The sequence below is a fragment of the Scyliorhinus torazame genome, chromosome 3, assembly GCF_047496885.1.
Source record: "Scyliorhinus torazame isolate Kashiwa2021f chromosome 3, sScyTor2.1, whole genome shotgun sequence".
NCBI lineage: Eukaryota > Metazoa > Chordata > Chondrichthyes > Carcharhiniformes > Scyliorhinidae > Scyliorhinus > Scyliorhinus torazame.
Window position 1 is genome coordinate 261,197,801 of NC_092709.1, and position 22,414 is coordinate 261,220,214.

Consider the following 22,414-nt stretch of genomic DNA (forward strand, 5'->3'; position numbering starts at 1 on the left):
TAGAATGTATTCAAGATTATTGAGGGTAGTAGCATTGGAGATAGTGGAGGATTGTTCACAAGCTAGCAATCCTCCTTAGATGTAGTAAGAAGTCTTACAACACCAGGTTAAAGTCCAACAGATTTAGTTGGAATTGCGAGCTTTCGGAGTGTAGCCCCTTCAGGTGAGTGGGAGCTCCGCTCCGAAAGCTAGTGATTCCAAACAAACTAGTTGGACTTTAACCTGGTGTTGTAAGACCTCTTAGCATGACTACCCCAGTCCAATGCGATGAGAATATTTTTTTCTCAGAAGGTCATGAGCCTTTGCAATGCTATTTTTAAAATAAATTTAGAGTATCCAATTATTTCTTTCCAATAAGGGGTAATTTACCATGGCCAATCCACCTAACCCACACATGTTTTGGTTGTGGGGGTGAGACCCACGCAAACACAGGAAGAATGTGCAAACTCCACATGCGTCCTCAGTGCCATAGGCAACAGTGCTAACCACTGCACCACCATGCCGTTGTGAGCCTTTGCAATGCTGTTCTTCAGAAGGTATTGAAAGCAGAGTCTGAATATTTTTAAGGCAGCCGTTGATAGATTCTTGACGAGCAAGGGGATGAAAGATTTTCAGGGTAGGTGGGAATGTGGAGTTGAGGTTCTAATCAGATCTGCCATGTTATTAAACAGCGGCGCAGGCTGAAAGAGTCAAGTGACATACTGCTGCTCCAAATTCTCATACGTTCTTATCTGAAAAGATATTTCCAGTATTTTATAATGGCAATCATATGCCAGGCTGATTTTTTTTTTTAAATGGCAACTTGGGTGAACCACTGGAGCACTACCAGCTATCCCGAACCATAACCCTCTAGAACTTGCAGTTTTAAAAAAACAGAGATAAGAAAAAAAGATCTCGAGGGCGGGAGGAATAAAAGAAAACCAATGTCGAGTGAAATTTTCTCATCTGGGATTTAAGCTCTGTGGCGGGCCTTGGGCAGGGAGTGTTTTCTGCCTCTGAGGTCGCCGGGAATTAGTGCCCAACACACACACACTCTGCATTCTCCCCAGCCTGCCATTATAACTGCCATGGAGGGCACAGGAAAATTCTACCTATTCATTTTATTTGGTTAGTGATCTGTCATAAACAGATATAATACAAGGAGCATGGTAGCACAGTGGTTAGCACAGTTGATTAACAGCTTCAGGGTCCCAGGATCGATTCCTAGCTTGGGTGACTGTCTGTGCAGAGTCTGCAAGTTCTCCCCGTGACTGCATGGGTTTCCTCCGGGTGCTCCGGTTTAATCCCACAGTCCAAAGATGTGCAGATTAAGTGGACTGGCCATGCTAAATTGCCCTTGGTGTCCAAAAATAGGTTGGGTGGGGTTGGGGTGGAGGCGTGGACTTGCGTAGGGTGCTCTTTCCAAGGACCAGTGCAGACTCGATGGGCCAAATGGCCTCCTGCACTGTAAATTCTATGATTCTAAGCAGACTTATTTTCTACATTGCATTCTTGGCTTATACTAGATCTTGAATTTCACTGGTAAGCAAATAACTTGCCAGATGCTCCTTACTATTTTTGCAGGTGCCAACCCAGTGAGAGACTAGTGGAAGTATATCAATGTGTCTACAAGGTTAGAAGTACACTCCTGGCTCAAAAGAATGTTGTCTACAATACTACAAATGTGCAGCTGCCTGCTTGGCCCAAACAGGTAAAAGATTAACTCAATGTTAATATACAATGTATCTTGTAGTCCTGCACGTTTCCCTCCCACCCCAGGTACATTTTGCACTTCCAATTCTAACCTTATAGATCAGTCTTAGTTTTTGCTTCTAATTATTCTCTCCATGGCTGAGTTTCACATCTATTTTCATTTGCAAAATTATTTTAAATATATAAATGCATGCAGTTGGTTCTCCAGGCCTGGCCTTGTCCACACTGTCTTGTGAGAAATCTCTCTCACAGGTTTCAGTGTTTCCTTAAATGGATACCTTCTCTTTGAGCTCTCTATAAACTATTGTTTTCATCCAGTGTCTCAAAAGTGCCCTTTTCCCAGAACTGACATGACTCATTTCTTTACTTTAGCTCCTACATTTTAAAAAGTAAACTTACTCTTATAATTGCTTCACTTATTTACAATTTTTACAACCCCTATGTGCTGAAATAACCCACTTCAAAACTACTTATTTTACTACCTTATGTAAATTCCTACTCTAGTTCCTCTTGGTTTTTAAAAATATATTTTTTTATTCTCCTTTTTCACATTTTCTCCAAAATTTACACCAAACAATAAACAAGAATCAGTAACAAATGTAATGTCAATCCCCATATCAATAACAACGATCCCATCCTCCCACCAAACCCCAGACATTGGCCTGCATGCTAACATAAATAAATGACAAAAAGGAATCGGGAATCACCCATAGTCACCATTAACACACACAGTCCCCCTTCCCTTAACCCTCCCAGCCCCCAACCCCCCTAATGTTCGATGTGATCCAATTCTCGAAAGTGCATAATGAATAACGCCCATGAGTTGTAGAACCCCTCCATCCTTCCCCTCAGTTCAAATTTGACCTTTTCAAGCGTTAAGAATTCCAGCAGGTCCCCTCGCCACGCCAGGGCACAGGGTGGAGAGGTTGATCTCCACCCTAAGTTCCTCTTGGTTTGTTAACATATCAAAACCACTTCTTGAGTTGTTTTAGATCCTTGCAGCCATTCTGTCTCTTAATCCAACTACAACAATCACCCTCAATTTAGGGGAGGTGGTGGCATAGTGGTATTGTCGCTGGACTAATAATCCACAAGACCCAGGATAATGAACTGGTGACCCGGGTTTGAATCCCACCACGGCAGGTGATGGAATTTAAACTCAGCAAAATATCTGGAATTAAAAGTCTAATGATGACCGTGAAACCATTATCGATTGTTGTAAAAACTTATCTGGTTCACTAATGTCCTTTAGGGAAGGAAATCTGCCATCCTTACCTTAGCTGGTCTGGCTTACACGTGACTCCAGACCCACAGCAATGTGGTTAATTCTAAAATACCCTCTGAAATTGCCTAGCAAGCCACTCATTTGTATTCAACCACCACAAAAACAAAAAAGGAATGAAACTGGACTGACCACCCAGCGTTGAACCAGGCCCCGGAAACGGCAATGGCAAACCCAGCCCTGTCGACCTTGCAAAGTCCTCCTTACTAACATCTGGGGCTTGTGCCAAAGTTCGGAGAGCTGTCTCACGGCTAGTTAAGCAACAGCCTGACATAGTCATACTCACAGAATCATATCTTACAGACAATGTCCCAGACACCACTGTCACCATTCCTGGGTATGTCCTGTCCCACCGACTGGACAGACCCAGCAGAGGCGGCAAAACTGGTATGCAGTCGGGAGGGAATTGCCCCGGGAGTCCTCAACATCAACTTTGGGCCACATGAAGTCTCATGGCTTCAGGTTAAACATGGGCAAGAAAACCTCTTGCTGATTACCACGTACCGGCCACCATCAGCTGATGAATCAGTACTCCTCAATGTTGAACACCACTTGAGGAAGCACTGAGGGTGACAAGAGCACAGAATATACTCTGGGTGGGGGACTTCAATGTCCAGCACCAAGAGTGGCTCGGTAGTCACAGACTGAGCTGGCTGGGTACTAAAGGTCATAGCTGCTAGACTAGGACTGCAGCAGGTGGTGAGGGAACCAGCAAGAGGAAAAAACATACTTGACTTCATCCTCACAAATCTGCCTGTTGCAGATGCATTGGTAGAAGTGACCACTGCACAGTACTTGTGGAGACAAAGTCCCGTCTTCACATTGAGGATGCCCTTCATCGTGTTGTGTGGCACTACCACCATGGCAAATGGGATAGACTTCGAACAGATCTAGCAACTCAAAGACTGGGCATCCATGAGGCACCGTGGATCATCATCAGCAGCAGAGTTATTTTCAACCACTATCTGCAACCTTATGGCCCGGCATATCCCCCACTCTACCATTACCACCAAGCCAGGGGATCGACCCTGATTCAATGAAAAGTGCAGGAGTGTATGTCAGGAGCAACATCGAGCATACCGAAAAATGAGATGTCACCCTAGTGAAGCAAAACACAGGACTACTTGTGTGACAAACCGCATAAGCAATAAGTAATAGACAGAGCTAAGCTATTGCACAACAAATGCATCAGATCTAAGCTCTATAATCCTGCCACATCCAGCCATGACTAGTGGTGGACAATTAAACAACTCACTGGAGGAAGAAGCTCAACAAATATCCCCATCCTCAATGATGGAGGAGCCCAGCACATATGAGCAAAAGACGAGGCTGAGGCATTCACAACAATCTGCAGCCAGAAGTGCCGAGTGGATGGTCCATCTCTGCCTCCTCCAGAGGTCCCCAGCATCACAATTGTTAGTCTTCAGCTAATACACTTCACTCAATGTAATATCAAGAAATGGCTGAATGCCGATACTGCAAAGGCTATGGGCCCTGACAATATCCCAGTAATAGTGCTGAAGACTTTTGCTCCAGAACTGGATGCACCCCTGGCCAAGCTGTTCCAGTATGGCTACAACACTGGCATCTACCCGGCAATGTGGAAAATTGCCCAGTTGTGTCTGGTACCCAAGAAACAGGACAAATCCAACCAAGCCAATTACTGCCCTCCACCCAGCCAATTACTGCCCTATCAGTCTACTCTCCATCAGCAAAGTGATGGAAGGAATCATTAACAGTGTTATCAAGTGTGTCATGTGAGAGTACCTTTAAGAAATAGGTGTTTAAGAAATGTACCTTTAAGAAATGGGTGTTTATCAGTGATGTCAGAGTGTGGGTGGAGCGGGGCTGTCTGTCAGCTTTTTACTTTGGTTTTAGGCTGTTTGCTGCAGGGTGTGTTTTAGTTTCGTTTTCAGAGCTGGATAGCTGCAGTCACAGCCAGAAGGTGTATGAGTCTCTCTCTCTGCAATCTAAAGCCTGTAAATCGATCCTTTGGTAATTTAAAACTAATAACTGTTCTCTCTAATGACTTTAACCTGATGTGCTTCTGTTTTAAAGATTTTTTAAGTCTTATGGATGTTAAAAGGAAAGCTTAAAGGATTACTTAGTGTTGTGGTCTTTGGGGTTGTATTTGAATTAATGGTTGCTAAGATGTTCACTGTATTTTAAAAAGGTTAACTTGAGTTCATAGAATAAACATTGTTTTGCTTTAAAAAATACTTTTCCATTTCTGCTGTACCACACCTGTAGAGTGGGCCGCGTGTTGCCCATACCACAATCTATTAAAAGTTGTGGGTCAGGTGAACTCCATGATACACTTTGGGGTTCTCTAAACCCTGGCCCCATAACAAGTGCTACTTACTCAGCAATAACCTGCTCACTGATGCTCAGTTTGGGTTCGGCCAGGGTCACTCCGCTCCTGGCCTCATTACAACCTTGTTTCAAACATGGACAAAAGAGCTGAATGCCAGAGGTGAGGTGAGTGACTGCCCTTGACATGAAGACAGCATTTGACCGAGTATGGCATCAAGGAGCCCTAGCTAAACTGGTGTCAATGGAAATGAGGGGGGAAAACTCTCCATTGGTTGGAGTCATACCTGGCACAAAGGAAGATATTTGTGATGGTGGGAGGTCAGTCACCTCAGTTCCAGGCATCACTGCAGGGGTTCCTCAGGGTAGATAGGCCCAACCATCTTCAGCTGCTTCATCAATTACCTCCCTTCCATCATAAGGTCAGAAATGGGGATATTTGCGGATGACTGCACAATGTTCAGCACCATTCGCAACTCCTCAAATAATGAAGCAGTCCATGTCCAAATGCAGCAACATCTGGACAGCATCCAGGCTTAGGCTGACAAGTGGCAAGTTATGTTCGTGCCACACAAGTGCCAGGTAATGACTATCTTCTACAAGAGAGGATCTAACCACCACCCCTTGACATTCAATGCCATTACCATTGCTGAATCCCGCACAATCAAAAGCCTGGGTGTTACCATTGATTAGAAACTGAACTGGACTAGCCATATTAATACTGTGGCTACCAGGGCAAGTCAAAGACTAGGAATCCTACGGTGAGTAACTCACCTTCTGACCCCCTGAAGCCTGTCCACCATCTAGAAGGCACAAGTCGGAATTGTAATGGAATACTCTCCACTTGCATGAGTGCAGCTCCAACAACACTCAAGAAGTTCAACATCATCGGGGACTTACAGCCCGCTTGATTGCTTCCCCTTCCTCAAACATTCAAACCCTCCACCACTGATGGACAGTGGCAGCTGTGTGTACCATCTACAAGATGTACTGCAGTAACTCACCAAGGTTCCTTAGACAGCACCTTCCAAACCTACGACCACAGTCATCTAGAAGGACAAGAGTAGCAGATACAAAGAGCAAAGAAGAACAAAGAGCAATACAGCACAGGAACAGGCCCTTCGGTCCTCCAAGCCTGTACCGGTGATGATACCAACCTAAATGATATCTGGGAATCCCACCACCTGGAGGTTTCCCTCCAAGTCACTCACCACCCTGACTTAGAAATATATCGCCTTTCCTTCGCTGTTGAAGGGGCAACATCCTGGAACAGCATTGCGTGTGTACCGACACCTCAAGGACTGCAACGGTTCAAGAAGGCAACTCACCACCACCTTCTGAAGGGCAACTAGGAATGGGCAATAAATGCTGACCTAACCCACATCCCCTAAATGAATTTTAAAAACTGCACCAGCCTGTTTTCCAGTACATGCGGAAAATGACAGTATATTAGCAAAATAAAAATATTGTAATTCCTTGTTTTCCTGATGGGTGGAATTCAACATTAGCAGTAGCATAAAATGAGCAATAGAGAATTGACTGCTCATTTTATATCGCCCCCTATTTTATTTTTCATTGCTGCAGCAAAGGCAATAAAGTGGTAGAGCTCAGGTACAGAGTTGCGAATGCCTCGAGCCAAAATCTTCTCAAACCCGGAATTGGAAAATGTGACCAGCTTCTCTCCTGCACAGAAGAAAAGAACGAAAAAAAGAGACCGAATAATTAGTATACAAGCAAGCTAGAAGACAAATAGAGATGAAAAAAGACCGGCAAAGAAAGTCACTCAACTGAGTTTCAAGAGGTCAACCTGTGAGCAATGCCACAGGGAATCTACGAGTGGGTCTACATGGAACATTTTTCATGCTACGTCATTAATATCTATCATCATTGTCTTTTGCTTCTTTGTGCAAAGTAAATGAAATTGAGGTAATTTCCTGGCACACTATTCATACTCTTCCCCAACTTTTCTCTCAGATTAAAAATGCTGATGTTACCCAGGTAAACTCTTTGTTGCAGGGTCTAAGATTTGGACATGATGTGTTCTTCAGGGGATCAGGCAACCTGTGCTTTTTCTTCATTAGAAAGTAATCTACTGAAAAGACTGAGAAGGGTATCTGCATTTGAGAAATAATACTAAACCTAAAGAGTGATAATAATTAAATGTATCAAACTTGAAAACAGTAATTCGTTCTTATGGCAAAAAAATCAGTTTTATTTCTTTTTAGCTTTCAGATGTCTCAGATAATATCGAGGATGGGCCACGAGAAAGCACTTCTGCTGAGCAAACAGAGAACGTCGTACAATCAGAAGAACCACAGTACAATATGGAGAGAGAGATTGTATTACTGGACACAGAGGATTTCCCAAAGATAAGCAGTGTGTATACGTACATTACATTACTTTTGCCAGCTTTGTAAATGTTTTCGTCATTTTTCGGAAGAACTGTAATTATAAATCTGCGTGCAAAAAGGTATATCCTTGAAATGTGTAGCAAGCTTTGTAAAACTTTAAAAAGGTATCAGATAAGAGAAATAAGTTAGTCTTTTAATGTTTCTCAAAAATATCATAACATTTTATTGTCTTATTGTGGGTTATAATGGTGACATTCGTTCATTATTAAACTGGGATCTGTCCAGCAAAGTATTTATTTGCTTGTGTAGAAAAACCTGAAAACTATTATGTGAAATATGCAATAAACTTTCCATGATCCAGATGTAATGATTTAAAATGGGGAAACATAATTAAAACAGAGCTATTTATTAATATAATTCCTGTTGCAAAATTAACTGGTTTTGAGGTGTGAATTTTTCTTTTCCCATGTGGCAGAGGTTTTGGAGTGTTTCCTGGCTCGAAAGGCTGCTTGTCACCATGAAAATGAAACTGTATATGAATACTCAGGCACAAGTAGCCGGCCTAACAGCACAGGCAGTGTGGAAGTTCCAGAAGCTGAAATTGCTCTGAAAGAAAAAAGAAGGGATTCAGCAGAGCAGTATTCCTTTATCTCCATGTGCCACTTTGTAATTTTACGCTGTGCCTTCCTCATTCTTGGAGTAAGGGCCGTGTGGCTGGGGAAGGGATGGCAAGAAGATCCAATATTAGTTAAAACTAGGTGAGTCATTAAAGTTATTCCTCTTTGCCTCCCTTTCTACTTAATTTATTCCTTCCTTCCACTTCCTCTTCTTTCCTCCTCTGTATGCTTCAAACCTTGCTTTATTCCTCTTAGACCAATTGTGGAGGGCACTTCCTTTCAAAAAAGTGAAATGACTTCTTTCAAGATTCTGTGGTTATATAATGTCAAAATTAACTTTTAAAGTTCTATTGGTTGAAGGAGGAGTGGCAGGCTGGAGGAGGCAAGAAGTTCCATAGTTTTAAAGGGACTGAAAATAATGGGCGGGGTACTCCGTAGCCCGATGCCGAAATCGGGATCGACGATCAGGTGCAGAATGGCCTCCGTCGCCGGATTCAGGGAAGGCGCCCAGTTTAGCGCTGGTTGGCGTTGCTCTGCCCCCTCCAAATCGGCGTCATCGAGCCGCGCGCAGTTGCAAGGCTGTTAGCGCATCATCAGCCGGCCCCGATGGGCTGAGACGGAGTGGGCCACATGTGGTCCCAGCAGTTGGGAACCTGGTGTACCGGTTTGAACAGTGTCCAGCGCCTCCACACTTGTCCGGGATCCGTGCTGTTGGCAGGGGGGGCTGTTGCTAGGGCTGGGGGGAGTGGTGGGAGGTGGGCTGTGGGGTTGGCGTGGGCGGGTTAGGATTCCTGCACAGCCGGTGCCATGTCTTCCGGCACGACCAGTGAGACCTGCGCATGCGCGGCCTGGGACCTGCCGATTCTGCGGCCGTTTTCCATGCAAACCACGGGTGTTCCACGCGGCGGTGGTGCTAGCCCCTCACCGTACCAGAATCGGTGAGGGGGTTGCGCTGATTTTCCTGTGAATCACCCGCGGATTCTCCGTTGGCACAGCATTTAGCTTCAGGAACGGAGTATTCTGCCCAATGTGTTTGTTAGTTCTGTTGGCATCCTCCCCATTTTGTTTTGGCAAGATCGAATACATGTTTGTCACTTGGAAAGTACAAATTTGGTGCTTTTGTATCTTTTTTGCTTCTTCAGAAAGCATTTCAAATAACATTGCCATGTTAATTGTTCTTAGGAAAGGAACTTCTCCACAAGAGGAACAGTCATTTCGGACAAGACTCCGACAGAATCAAAGTGACTCTGATGCAAGGAAGCAGGTGAATAAAGAAATATGTGTTCCACACTCCTAGATAGTTGTATACCAAAAGACATTTGAATACTGACAGGCAATGATGACAAAATATTTAATGTATCTAATGAACAGTCCCTCAGCATCAACAGCCCCTTTTTAGAAAATAAATTCATATTATTTGTGGAGTAAATAAAGACACTCGATACAAAGGGTGAATCAAGCAGCTGTTTAGTCAATAATAAAAACAGGGACTTCCAGTGGTGGCCACAGAGTGACTGGTCACATATTTGCTGGCTCACATTCGAGGTGGAATTGTTTGCTCCTTTTCATCCGATATAGGGGGTGTTTGTTGATGCAAAGAGCATGAGCAGTGAAAGATAGGTCTTGCCCTCTGGTGGCTCCGGTTTATGGCTTTTCAGACGAGGAAAAGATGGCAGAGGGCTCTGGGGCATCATTGATTGCCCAGTGGTCTACCGAGCAGTTGGTAGGCTTTTTTTGAACGCCAAGTTCCAGCAGCAGAGGCAAGAAGCCTTGGAGAGGGCAGCATGGTGGCGCAGTGAGTAGCACTGCTGCCTCACGGCGCCGAGGTTCCAGGTTCAATCCCGGCTCTGGTTCACTGTCCATGTGGAGTTTGCACATTCTCCCCGTGTTTGCGTGGGTTTTACCCCCACAATCCAAAGATGTGCAGGGTAGGTGGAATGGCCACCTTAAATTGCTCCTTAATTGGAAAAAAATGAATTGGGTACTCTAAATTTATATTAAAAATAAAAGAAGCCTTGGAGGACCAGGCTAAGGTGGCGGAGCCGATCAGGGTGCCGATTGAGAGAGTGGAGCAAAGGCGCAGAGTGTGATGGGCGGGATTCTCCGTAGCTCGACTCGCCTTCAGAGTTCACGCTCCAGAAGGTGAAGGAGTCAGTGGTAGATCTGGTTCGCCTCGTTGGAGTCAGAGATGGTGCCCATGGCGGAGAGACAGAAGTGGCTGAGGGAGAAGGTGGATGACCTGGAGAGTCACTCCTGGAGGCAGAATCTCCGGATTGTGGAGCTGCCTGAGGGGATTGAAGGAACGCAGGCCACAGAATATGTGATGAAGATATTTGAGAAGCTGATGGGGCAGGGAGGTCTTTGAATGTCCTGAGGTGGATCGAGCGCACAAGGTGTGGCTGATGTTGGTGCGGTTGTATCGTTTCCTGGATAAGGAGAAGAATTTGTGGTGGGCGAAAGAGACGAGAGAATGTACCTGGGAAGGAAATGTAGTGCGTATTTACCAGGACTTGGGTGCAGAGTTGGCCAATTGCTGGGCTGGGTTCAACAGGATCAAGGCATCCCTCTACATTCGGGGGTTGAATGGGCCGATTTAAGAGATCTCGTGTTTTCGCTCATTTGAGGACGTTGAATGCGGACTTTGGGCGCAATTCTCCGGCCTCGTTGCGCTCCCGCTCAAGCGTAACGAGGCCAGTGAATAGGCTAAAAATGATACAACTGGCCCGATCCCGTAGGCGAAATCGAGATTTTGCTGTAGCGTGGCGAGAAACCAATTATCACCACTTAAGTCCTATTTGCATGCAATTAATGAGAACAAACCCATATCCAACAGCCTACCGTCATTCAACGGCCTCCCCAGCAACTGCTCACGTTGGTGGCGATTAGTATTCCTTTTGAAAAACGTGAACCTGGCGGAAGGACTTCTGTGGGGAGCCGAGGTGGTGAGTAGGCATCTTTCCTCGCAGGCAAAAAGACAGGACCACCATGCCAACCCTGGATTGTGTTTACCCATTCCTGGGGCAACCCATGTCCCTGCCCATCTGCCCACCGATCACCCAGACCCCCCCACTGACTGCTGAGGCCTCTGGCTGCGGAGCTGAAGGCTGATAGGAAATTGGCACTCGTGGTTAAGTGAGCACTTCACAGATGCCACGTGGATTCCCGTTGGTGGACAGGCCATGTAGCATGTGGGCGTCGTTGCCTAGCATCCCAATCACACCCTGATGACTTGACACTACGCTTGAATACTGCGGGAGGCAGCACCACAAACGGAACATCCGAATACCCAGGGGATGGGACACAGCTCCGGGGACATGGCCACGGCCAGAGGGTGGGGTGAGTGCCATGGGGAGGGGGGAATGCTTGGAGTGATGGGCAAAGGATCAGGGGTCAGCAGGCATTGCGGAAGAAAGTGACAGAGGCATCATAATGATTGTACAAAGAGGAGTTTAATATGCTGTACAATACCCCACTTCTGCTTATGCTGCCCCCCCAACACTCTTTTCTCCCCCCCCCCTTTTACCTATAGCCCCACCCCTTCCCCTAGTGCCCTCAGTGATTCTGAATGTGCTTGGCCCTCCTAGCTCTACCACTACGTCTAGGTGTTTCCCCAGGATGCACAGCTAAGGTGGAGGCAGCCAGCTGCCTACCTCATGCCGTGGCCCTGAATGTCCCTGGCGGATGTCCCCTGGGGCAGGAGGGTCCCGGCTCACTTGGCGGCACATGCACACCCTATCCCGTGTGATAAGCTTGAATTGTGTCCTCATCAGAGGTCAGTGCTCATAGTGCCCTGGGGTCCACCCTGGGGCGGAGGGGCAGCTGGTTCAAGCCCTGGCTGCCCCTGCATCATGTGGCTCTGCAAGCCCTAGCAGCTCCCAGTGTCTGCACCACGGTGTCGACGCCCTCGGCGATGATCCTCAGTAACTAAGACATGTTCTGCAGTGCCTCAGCCATGTCACCTGCGACTGGGGCAAGCTCCGCAGCATCCATCTGAGAGCGGGACATGTCCTGCAGCACCTCATCAAGGATGGCCTGGTACTGGGCCCCCAGCGAGGCAGACATTCTGCCGAGACCCTCAGCCATGCCCTCACCGACTGCGCAACGCCATGGACACCATCACTCATAGTGCCACGTCATGCACCAGGCTCTCCATTGTGGTCACCACCCTAGCAGTGTTGGCCTTGGTGCTACTCATTGCAGGCGTCATCTCCTGTGCCCAAAGCCTCTGGAACTCCTCCAAGTGGCTATGGGTCTGCTTGAGTGACACTGACATCTCCCGCTCAATGTCCCGGCCGCTCCTAATTGTCTCCCATCTGCTCCGGGTAACCCACTTCCAGAGGCTCAGCATCTGGCTGGGACCCAGCTGGGTCCTGAGATCCCAGAAGCCCTCCGACTGCTGTTTCACCTGGGGGTTACTGCCTCCACCAGATGTGCATAATCAGCAGTGTGGTTCTCACCAGATTGTGCCCCAGATGCATGACCACTAACTAGTATTTTCCCACTGAGGTGTGTGTATTTGCCCTGCTGGAGGGTGGAGATGACATAGCTGCCGCGACTATAACAGTTGCATCCTCGGAGCTCTACTCCGAGGTGTTCTCCTGAGTCAGGAGAGGGGACCATCCGTGATGGGCCGTCTCCGTCAGCTGGAGGACCTGCGGGAGAATGGACATGGCCACTGGGAGGGATGGGTCAGTCAGTAAGGCGATCAGTACACTTTTGTCAGGTCCTCCAGGTGGAGCCCGGTGGTTCCTCACCTCTGCTGCATCCGTCAGCCTCCACGTTGGTGACCGCCCTGTCCTCGGCCACGCCAGTGAGGATTCTTGTGTCCTACCCCACCGCCAGTCTGGGCCCTCTCCCGTCGATTGTGGGAGAGCTTTTCCTGAGGGGAGACAGAGGGCATCGTTAGCCACATGCATGGTTCACTGTGGTGGGAGAGGTGGTGTGAAGGCGGGGTTGGGGGAGGTTCCAGGGGGGTGGGAGGGCTGGGGATTGGGGGTGGATGCTCCCTTTGGGGGAGGGGGCATTGGTGTCTACTCACTCGCGCTGCCCATTGACCTTTTTCCAGCACTGAAGGCCAGTCCTCCTGGTCACACTCCCCGAGCTGACAGCTGCCGCCACGTCGTCCCAGGCAGCACTGGCTGCCTTGTGGCTCACCCTCTTGGCCTCCACCATGTCCAGGAGCCCCTCTAGGTCAGCGTCCCCGAGTCTTGGGGCAGGTCTCCTTGGCGCCATTATTGCAAGCTAGCTGGGGTTGGCTCAGCAAGTACAGCTTAAGTGTTGTTAGCGGGGGCTGGCGAGCTCAGTCCCAGCGAATCAGCTGGCGAGCCATCATGTGCTGCGAGATGCCCGTGAGGCCTTGTTAAGTGGACCAATTAACGTTGAAATGCATTGTCGGCTTTGCTGAGCCAAGCACCGGGAAGCTCGCGGCAATTCCCACTTACTATCATACTTAGAATTTTTTTAGGAGAATCGCGCCCATGGTGTTTCTTCAGGAGATGCATTTGAAGGTCGGGAATCAGACGAGGTAAAGAAAGGACAGGGTGGGGCAGGTATTCCGTTTGGGGTTGAATATGAAGACGACAGGGGTGGCAGTGTTGCCAATAAGAGGGTGGCTTTTGAAGTGGGAAGTGTAGTGACAGACCCAGAGGTTAATTTGTGATGGTGAGTGGGACGTTGGATCCTGTGGTGTTGGTTAACGTGTATGCCTCAAATTGGGATCATGTGGCAGTTTTGAGGCGGGTGTTGGCAATGATTCCGGATCTGGGTACGCACCAGCTGATTATGGAGGGTGATTTAAAATGGGTCCAGATGGGTCCCAGCCAAGTTCTATAAGAAGTTTGGTTCTGATCTAGGGCCCCTGTTAGTCAAGATGTATAACGAATCGATGGTGGGGGTTGAGCACTCCCCCACGTTGTCTCAGTCTTTGATATTGCTCATTTTAAAGAAGGACAGGGATCTGGAGCAGTGTGGGTCGTACTGGCTGATTTTATTGTTGAATGTACGTGCAAAGTTGCTGGTGAAGGTGCTGGTGACAAGGATAGAGTATTGTGTGCCGGGTGATAAATGGGGACCAGGCGGGCTTTGTGATGGGACGTCAGCTGCTGAAGAATATTCGGAGGTTACTGAATATTATTTAGATGCCCTTGGAGGGCTGAGAAGTGGAAGTGGTTGTGGTGATCGACGTGGAGAAAGCTTTCGATCGGGTGGTATGGGCATACTTATGTGAAGTTCTGGGGCTTTGAGCAGGGGTTTGTGGACTGGATTCGGCCGTTGTATAACGCGCGTAAGGCGAGTGTTCGGACTAACGGGGTCAGCTTGGATTACTTTGGGTTGCACCAGGGAACGAGGCAGGGGTATCCACTCCCTCCATTGCTCTTTGCCCTGGCGATTATACCCTTAGCAATGCCACACAGCCTTGAGGGGGCGGAGGTTTTTTTTTTGGGGGGGTGGAGTGGAGCCTTGAGTTTCTTTGTATGAGGATGATCTCCGAATGTATATTTCGGACCTGGTCTGGAGCTTTGATAGAATAATAGGGATTTTGGGGGAGTTTGGTCTCTTCTCAGGGTATATGCTCCACACAGGGAAAAGTGAGATATTCCCAATTACTGCCAGCGGACAGAAGAGGGGTTTGGGGGGCTGCCGCTTGGTTGGTAGGGGCAAGTTTTCATTACCTTGGGAATTAAATAGGCGCGGAGTTGGGCTCAGCTGTATAAGTTGAATTTGGCATGGTTGATGGAGGGAATGAAGTTGGGCTTTAAGAGGTGGAATATGCTGCCATTGTCTTTGGCTGGTCGAGTCCAGATGGTAAAGGTGATGGTGTTGGCAAAGTTTTTGTTTGTGTTTCAGAACCTCCCGATCTTTGTACCCAAATCCTGTTTTTAGGAATGGGATGATTTTGAGGTTTGTGTGGGCGGTTAAGGCTCCACGGGCTAAGAGGAGAGAGATCGGGGCTGGGTGGGGGTTGCAGCATTACTGACCTTGCAAAACTGTTATTGGGCAGCAAGCATTGCAATGGTTATAAAATGGCTGGTGGAGGAGCGGTCGTTGTGGGGGGGTGGATGGAGACTGCCTCGTGTAAGGGACCGGTTTGAGGGCATTATTGCTGGTACCCTTCCGTTCCCATTGACTAAGTATTCCACCAGCCCGGTGGTGGTATCAGCGTTGTGGGTGTGGAACCAGTGGCATTTTAGAATGGAAGGCATGTCTTTGTGGGTGCCGATCTGTGACAACCATAGGTTTGCTCCAGCGGGGTTAGATGAGAGGTTGCGGGGGTGGCGACAGATGGGGATAGAGTATTTTAGGGATTTATTTGTTGGTTGGAAGTTGCAGGCCTGGAGGAGCTGGGAGGGATGCATCCTCATCGTGTGCAAGGCTAAGTCCCATTCAGTTTGAAGTTGGACAAAGAGCCCACATGACAGTGTCCAGGATAAGGCGGGTCCCGTTTTCTGGTATGGCGTGCCCCCACCGGCAGCGTGATCTTCCATTCTGCCAGCCGGCCAATGGGGCTTCCCATTGTGGGCACCCCCACGCCTTCAGGAAATCTGCGGGTGTGAGCACATTGCGGTGAAGCGGAGGATCCCGCCGATGGAGAATCGAACCCATGATGTCAAAGGCTTTGGGAGTGATGGTAGCTCTGAGTCTGGAGGTGGCAATATTTGGAGTGTCTGAGGATTCGGAAGTGCAGGTGGGGAGAGAGGCCAATGTATTGTCTTTGGCCCCACTGATTGCCCGGAGACAGATTTTGTTGGGCTGGCGGGGCTCGGAGCCGCCGAGTGTAGGGGTGTGGGTGAGTGATTGGGGGGGCTGGGGGAGGGGGCAGAGGAGGGGTTCACCTCAAGGTGGAAGCTATCCAACTTCTTGAAGGAATATTGAGTCGTCGGTGGGGAGAGGTTTTCCTTTTTCATTTCAGGTTGGGGTAAAAGTTTAAAACGTGGGGGGAGGTGCAAGGGGTGGGGGGGTAGGGGAGAGGGTTGAGGGGGTGGATGTTTTTATTGTTTGCTGTTGCTGCGGTTGTTTTGTGTTTTTTCTTGAAAAATGCCCCCAATAAAATGTTTTTCAAAATAATAAAAACAGAAAATGCTGGAAAACCCAGTGTGTCCTGCAGCATCTGTAGAGAGAGAAAGAAAGTTAACATTTCGAGTAGTTTGTTCAATATGAGTATGCATACAGGGTGGTCTAAGAGCTATTCAAAGTTACAGTTTCTTCCATATAATTATATCATCCTTGTGATACTTCCAGAACTTCTACCAGAAATTTGGTCAAACCTGGGTAATCCCAGGGTCCACCACTTCAATATATTAACTGCCTTGTGCTCATCATCGGGTTCAGCTCCTTTTGCAATGTTTACGTTCCTTTACTTATTCAGAGTTCCCTCTTACTGTTGAAGTGTTGAACAAATTCTGTTTACTCAACATCTTAATCAAATTCTGAATCCAATTTGTTAATGTAATTTAAAAACTGTAGTGAATGCAATATCCTTCTTTTTCCCCCCTTATTTCCTTTCATTCTCACATAACATCTGTACCGTCGGCCAAATTTATTCCTAATCCCGTTAATTATTATAGGCTACTGACATCATTGAACTATTAATCCAAGGTAGACCGTTCAGCTGAGCATGTGTGATGAGACAACAGACTTTCCCAGAGAACTGTTCCAGCCCCAACCCTTTTCAATCGCTATGTCAATGATCTGCCTCCAACTCTGTCTCAGATATTCATTTATGCTGACAATATCTGCTGTGCTCTCAGGCTTGGACATTTTCTAAACACGGCAACCATATTGCAAAACTGGCCAACTTCTGTAAGACAATAGAGCCTTCAGCCCAACAGCAATACAATAGTCTTGAGTACATTCCACCTCCACAACGTCAGCGCCAACAGGGAACTCAACATTTCCTTGAATGGCAAAAGACTGAATCACGAACAACATCCCATTTATCTTGGCATTGACTAAACACTGACGTACAAAGAATATCTGAGCAAGACAGCAGCAAAGATCAAAACGTGAAATAACCTCCTTAGCAAACTTGCTGACTCTTCATTGTTCGCAGATGCTCAAACCTTAAGGACCACTGCTTTTGCCATTGTCTTTTTGACTGCAGAATACTGTGCACCAGTATGTACAACTCATCCGGTACAGTCTTGTAAATACCCAACTCAACACAACAGTAAGCATCATCTCCGGTATCCTCCAGTCAACTCAACTGCCCTGGCTCCCAGTTCTAAGCAATATTCTGTTGCCTCACGCAGGAGGGAGAATATAACAAGAAAGTTCTGAGAGAAAATTTACATCAACCCAAGCCTGCTGCCACAAAAGGACTTACCCAGGCTACCTGCTGCTCGCCTCCCATCACACCAGCCTGTATGGCTAAGACCACTGTGCCAAGGAATAAGTGCAGAGGCCCTATGGCAGCAGGAGCGGAACCGACACACCAACCATCAAAAAACAATTTCTCGTCACAGATCCCACAGCCCTCATACCCAGCTTCAACTTGCCACACTGGGAACTCTTCAACCATTTCTGCACTGGCCAAGACTTTTATGCAGCAAATCGGCACAAGTGGGGCCTTGCAGGAACTGCAGCTGTGGTCCACCCCAATCAACGACTCACATCATTGAAAACTGCCCCCTGACAAAATTCAGCAGCAGGCTTGGAGAGCTCCATGTACCCACTGTGGAAGCTATTGCTTGACTTGCCAATTACTGCATGCGCTTATAAAAAAATTTAAAAAAGAATTGGGGCTAGAGGGCTGCCCGGTGGCACAGTGGTTAGCACTGCTGCCTCACAGCACCAGAGACCCAGGTTCACTTCTAACCTTTTGTGACTGAATGTAGTTTGTACGTTCTCCCTGTGGCTGTGTGGGTTTCCTCTGGGTGCTCCAGGCTCTTCCTCCAGTCTAAAGATGTGCAGGTTAGGTGGGGTACGGGGTTAAGGTGGAGGTGTGGGCCTAGGTAGGGTGCTCTTTCAGAGGGTCAGTGCAGACTCGATGGGCCGAATAGCCCCCTGCACTTTAGGGATTCTATGGAAGATTGTCTCAGACAGTGATGCAAAACGGGTGGTATTGGATTGGTTGGCCATTATAATTGGCTCCTAGATCCAGTTTCATTACAATCCATGAGACTAGTATTGTAAAAGACCAAGTTATCATCAGTTCAGTGATTTCTAATTGATTATAGACTGAGGGGACATCTAAAGCCCACCCTGTAGCAAAGCATGGAATCAGTGGCAACAAGTTCTGGACTTCCACATTCAACAATGCATTTGCAGACTCCAGAAGTTACTGTAAGTTTCATAGGAGTAATAATAGTGAAGACTGACAATTTTGCTGTAATTATTAGTGCAAAATCAGGACATTAAGTCAAATTTTGAGTCTCTTACCATTACAAGTTGTGTATTGTCTCTTGTGACTTCTTTTCTGCACTGAATCAAGGAGCATTTAATATGTTTACTAATTCAGACACTTTTAAAGTCAGTGATAGATGCAAGTAATGCATTGTAATGTTAAGTCATAGTTAAGAGATGTTTTCCTTGGGCACAATTAGTATTATAAACTGTTATATGTTAACTGTTCCCACTTTTTGGTGTGATGGAAATCTAGAAAACAAAGTCTAAACAAACATTTTAGGATCTATGGTGTTTAACCAAATTCATTGATGTCAATTAGTGATATGATAGTTAAATATTAATGATGTGGAGATGCCGGCGTTGGACTGGGGTGAGCACAGGTTAAAGTCCAACAGGTTTGTTTCGATGTCACTAGCTTTCGGAGCGCTGCTCCTTCCTCAGGTAAATATTAATGATAGAATGATTGTCAATATAATCAGAACTTTTGATTCTGAACATTCCTCAAAACCTTAGAACCGTTTTGCTGTCAGTTTGATGACAGAACGTCTGTGTACTTTTTCTTTCGCTAGTGCAACGTCTGTGAATTCACAACATTAAATACTTATTTCCTTCCTTTCTCCATATTTCTGGAGGGTGAATATGATTTATTTTGTGAATATGATTTATTTTGTGATTGTAAAGTGAAGCATTGGCTCCCAACCTTCCCTTCCATCTTGGTCACAAAAGTAGTTGATTGCTTGTTGCAAAATCTTGTATTTACTTTAGTGATTCTAAATTTGTTTCCTGTCTTGTGTTCTAGTTTTCTGAAGATCAATCGAGAATGCAGCCAAGATCATCTGATCACTCATTAGGTATGATGTCCAGGTGCATGTCAACAGTGTTGCTTCATTGTCCAAATAGTCTCCAAATAATTAGCTGTTGTGAAAAAGGTTGATGCAATTACTTGTGTATCATTAAAAGTATCCAGTCAATCTGAAGTTTCTCCCAACCAGATTATATAAGTACTAGAAGGCGTTTCAAGGGCGATTGATTATAAGAGTCCGCAAGATACACATATCTAATCTTGTGTGCATTATTGACGAGCTGCATTTAATAATCTTTGTTAGCGTCACAAGTAGGCTTACATTACACTGAAATGAAGTTACTGTGAAAATCCCCTAGTCACCACACTCCAGCGCCTGTTCAGGTTCACTGAGGGAGAATTCCGATTGTCCAATTCACCTAGAAAGCACACCTTTTGAGACTTGTGGGAGGAATCCCACGGAGACACGGGGAGAATGTGCAGACTCCGCACAGACAGTGACCCAAGCCAGGAATCGAACCTGGGACCCTGGAGCTGTGAAGCAATAGTGCTAACCACTGTGCTGTTGTGCCGCCCTGTTGGCGAGATTCTTTGTTTGGAAGACTATTGCTGGCCACTCCATCTCCCGTATTGCAAAGCAGGCCCCCCACCCAGATTTTCTGGGTGCCCCCTTTCCGCCTAGTCCGGGGTGACCCGAAACCGCTCCCCTTCCCAAGGACCTCCTAAATATGGAGACCTCCCCCCCCCCCCCCCCCCCCACAGGGTCCCCCTAAATAGGTGGAACTGAAGGGACTTCCCACATAGACCCCCTGCAGAAAAGTGATCCATCAGCATCCTCCTGCTGGCGCGCAGGCGAGAACCCCAATCCTGTCACCAGCAGGGGACCGGAGCTTGGTCGGTTCAGTGCCTGGCGCAATCTCTATTTCAGCCGGACGCCTGATTCTCTGCCTGATCGCGATCTGCGTTTGCCGGCCTCTATATAATTTTAAGCACACAAAATAACATTAATCAGTTGAATAAGATCTCAACATCGGCACAACAAGGACTGCGAGGGTTAATGAAGGCAGCTCATCACCACCTGCTCAAGGACAATTAGGGATGGTAATAAAAATGCTGGCCTAACCAGTGATTCCCACATTTCGTGAAATAATTTTAAAAAAACAAGATTTCATGACTTAACGTTTGTGTTGCAAAGAAATATTAGAAAACTGAACTTGTTTGCATCAGAGAAAACCATTCAAAGAAGATATGATCCAGGCCTTTAAAATGCTGCCATCTTGAAGTAACTCCAATCTTAGAAATAGATGACATCTAACAATCAAATTGGAAGAAACGTTTGTTTCCCAGAATAATGTATGTCTGCAACCAACTGCCAGTAAAAACAGTTAATGCTTTATTGGCGTGCTGCTTCGAAAAGGAGTTGAATGAATATCTCATGAGGAATAGGAATGAAAACTATTGGAATCTAAGTGATACAGATAGGACTCTACAGCATAGAAGGGGGTATTTTACCTCGTATCTATGCCAGCCTTTACAGGACAAATCCAAAACTAATCCCAGAGTCCTTCATCTTTCTCTGCTTCATGGCACTGAGGATCCGGGTTCAAATCCTGGCCCTGGGTCACTGTCCGTGTGAAGTTAGTACATTCTCCCTATGTCTGCGTGGGTTTCACCCCCACAATCCAAAATATGTACAAGTTAGGGTGATTGGCCATGCTAAATTGGTACTTAATTGAAAAAAAAAATTGGGTACTCTAAATTTTTTTAAAAGGGCAGCATGTTGGCGCAGAGGATAGCACTGCTGCCTCACAATGCCGAGGTCCCAGGTTCGATCCCAGCTTTGCGTCACTCCGTGGGGAGTTTGCACATTCTCCCCGTGTTTGCGTGGGTTTCGCCCTCACAACCCAAAGATGTGCAGGGTAGGTTGATTGGCCACGCTAAATTGCCCCTTAATTGGAAAAAATGAATTGGGTACTCTAAATTTATTTTAAAACATTTTTAAAAATCTTTCTCTGCTTCAAATAATTATTTATGTTTTCCTAATAGATTGAATGGTCTTTGTCTCAATTAATGTCTCTATTGAAACCCTTTAAAGATTAATAGCAGTTCAGGTTTATAATCCGAGACATCGACTACAGGATTAAAGAGGTATTGTAAACCTGCACAGGCCACGATTAAGATTAAGCCACAGTGATAAAGTACTGGGTACAGTTTGAACACCTAAGTTCCCTGGCCCAATGACTCGCCATGAAAGTGTTTCACCTAACTTTTCTCCTCATTCTGAGCCAGTTTTATATTGACGCTTTTTCACTGCTGACTTTCCACTAGTGGAAATAATTCTTTCTTCCTATGCAGCCTGTCAAGACCTTTCATAATTTTAAAAGGCTCCCTTAAATCTCCTTACTTTTTGTGCATCACTAGAAATAGTTTGTCTTGAGTTTCTGTAGCTTCCTCTACAGTAGGGTAGTGCATCTGAGGAGTGCCAACACTGGTGGACCACTGATTGAGCTTGGCCACACCCATCCCCTTGAAGGTTTCCAGAGGGACGGCCTGTGTGTGCTCCCGCATCACCAGATGCATATATACTCGGCTCTCTTGAGACATAAATGTTCATTCCAACATTAGGTGTTCATCTGTACCCAATACTTTATCACCATGGCTTAATCACACTGCCGTAGCCTAAGTGGTGAAACCCTAATGTTTGTAAACATTGACCACATCGAAGAGATGAAAATGCAGTGAAATCACACGCTTGAGCGGTTGGAATGCACTTTGAGCACTTCCAGACTAAGATTGCGATTTAACAGATGAGTGTCTCGGTGTCATTTGTGGCAGTGTTTGCTGGGGCTTTCCAGCTGGCTCTGCCAGTGAGTGCCTCAGTGCTATCTAACAATCCTTTTTTGGGCTCTGAGGAGTTTCTCACCCGTTTAGCTCACACTTAGAATTTTTGTCATCACTGGGAGCTGAACTCTGCCATTTTGAAAGGCTGCCCCGATCTCCAAGTGAGCTTGCAGTC

The 22,414-nt window shown here is 46.6% G+C and overlaps 1 protein-coding gene across 4 annotated transcripts in view; it reads left to right on the forward strand.

The window, feature by feature from the left end:
- The window catches only part of LOC140409077 (probable E3 ubiquitin-protein ligase HERC1), a 701,933-nt gene that overhangs the window by 176,389 nt on the left and 503,130 nt on the right, over positions 1-22,414 (forward strand). For all 4 annotated transcript variants that reach the window (XM_072497165.1, XM_072497164.1, XM_072497166.1 and 1 more), the window contains 5 exons: positions 1,564-1,690; positions 7,510-7,660; positions 8,111-8,393; positions 9,435-9,516; positions 19,396-19,447. In XM_072497165.1, coding sequence (XP_072353266.1) covers positions 1,564-1,690; positions 7,510-7,660; positions 8,111-8,393; positions 9,435-9,516; positions 19,396-19,447 — 695 coding nt within the window. The remainder of the gene's footprint in view (positions 1-1,563; positions 1,691-7,509; positions 7,661-8,110; positions 8,394-9,434; positions 9,517-19,395; positions 19,448-22,414) is intronic.